The 1,754-nt window shown below is 28.6% G+C and overlaps 1 protein-coding gene across 2 annotated transcripts in view; it reads left to right on the plus strand.

Annotated features, from left to right (window-relative positions):
• The window catches only part of LOC106472535 (syntaxin-5-like), a 24,342-nt gene that overhangs the window by 13,637 nt on the left and 8,951 nt on the right, over positions 1–1,754 (plus strand). For both annotated transcript variants that reach the window (XM_013933190.2, XM_013933188.2), the window contains exon 5: positions 1,017–1,129. In XM_013933190.2, coding sequence (XP_013788644.1) covers positions 1,017–1,129 — 113 coding nt within the window. The remainder of the gene's footprint in view (positions 1–1,016; positions 1,130–1,754) is intronic.

Genomic DNA, 1,754 nt, shown 5'->3' on the forward strand with positions numbered 1-1,754 from the left:
GAAACTTAATTTCTCGTGGATAGTAAAAAAAAACAAACAGAGATGTCTTGATTCAGGTGTTTAAAATCATCAAGGACTTGAATAAACTGTCCATAAAAGGTGTTATGGAGTGTTGAAAGAATAAGGTTGGAAGTAACTTCCTGAATATTAAAGGAAATAAGTAAATGATATGTAAGCCCAGACCGATAAGAATTAGCAAACCTTTCTGCTGTTAGTGTTATTAACTTGTGAAATGGTTGCCATATGATGTGATATGTGCTGTTAGTTTAAGGTTTTGTTGGATAATTTATTGATCTGATGGCTCATATTTAAGTTGAACTACTTGCTTTATTGGGTAATGTTGATGAGCCAAATAGTTTTCTGTCACTTTTTTTTTGTATATTTCGGTACTTTATATTTTTACTGAATCCAATGTTGGTAAGGTTTTTGTAACATATTCTATTTTGTTATGTCTAGTTTCTTTTTGAAGCCAGAATTTGCTCATTCTGATAACTAGGCAGCTGATGATCCCATTCTTTTCTGAATATAATCATATTATTTACAATATTTTTTTTTTTTTCTATGTGTAAGATCAGTTTTAAGCAATTCTAATCACTATTTAAAGTAGGGACAATTTTCTGTTATTTAATAACAGTTCATCAAAAATATAAAACATCACATGTGGAGTGTTTGACAGTGATACTAATTAATTTCTTTGACAAAAAATTCTACTCAAAACAGGAAGTGTTAATATTCGGAGTTTGACAAGTGTAATCTAAGTGTGTAAACTGTAATTTCCCCTTTTTTTTACTTCCATTCATGATTTTTGAAATTCAAAAGAGTTCTGTTTAAATATATCACTGTAGAAAATTTTGTGTGTGCTTAACTCTTGGATTTTTGAGAAATGTAAACTTTGTTATAAACTCAGCTACAAACTTTAAAATACTTTATATGAAGTATATAAAATAGCAAGGCTGTAATATTTGTTCATATTATATACCAAAGTACCAATAGCTCATTTTTATATTTCTGCATAGTGGCCAAGAGGAAGTCTTTGTTTGATGATAAACCTGTGGAAATTCAGGAACTGACATATATAATTAAACAAGACATAAACAGTTTAAACAAACAAATAGCACACTTACAAGAGGTAAGTCTAGACATTTAATGAATTATACCTATTATAAGTTAGTAGATTTTACGTTATATGTGTATATATTTTTTGAAAGAAAGTTAATCTGCATTGTAGTAAAATTTTGGTAAAATTAACATTTTCAAAAGTTTCGAATGGATAATGCTGTCTTGGAAGAACTTTGATTACATTTTGGTAACTACAGTGTGTGTAAAAATGTTTTGGAATCTGTAGAATCTACACTCAAGTAACCCACATGTACCTGTAATTCATAAACACCAATGCCCATTAGTTACTAATTAAATGGTTCCTTTCTGACATCTATGTAAGAAAGATAAATATTCCCAAGATTTTTTGTACTAAGTACATTTGTTTTTTGTTTTTTTTAATTTCTAAGTTTGAATGTGTGTGAGTCTGGCATATTGTTATAGGTTATAAGATGTCAATTCAGTAAATTTTCTGTTTTTAGATTTCATTCTTTATTTTGTACATGTTTGTAATTGAATACACAAATAAGAATGTAACTCACCGTATTTTTCAGTGTATAAGACACACTTTTTTACCCCAATATTTGATGTCAAAATCTGCTTGCGTCCTATACACACGAAGGTATGAATAATATATTTGATATACACAAGCCATG

Source organism: Limulus polyphemus, unplaced genomic scaffold (genome assembly GCF_000517525.1).
Source record: "Limulus polyphemus unplaced genomic scaffold, Limulus_polyphemus-2.1.2 Scaffold5410, whole genome shotgun sequence".
NCBI lineage: Eukaryota > Metazoa > Arthropoda > Merostomata > Xiphosura > Limulidae > Limulus > Limulus polyphemus.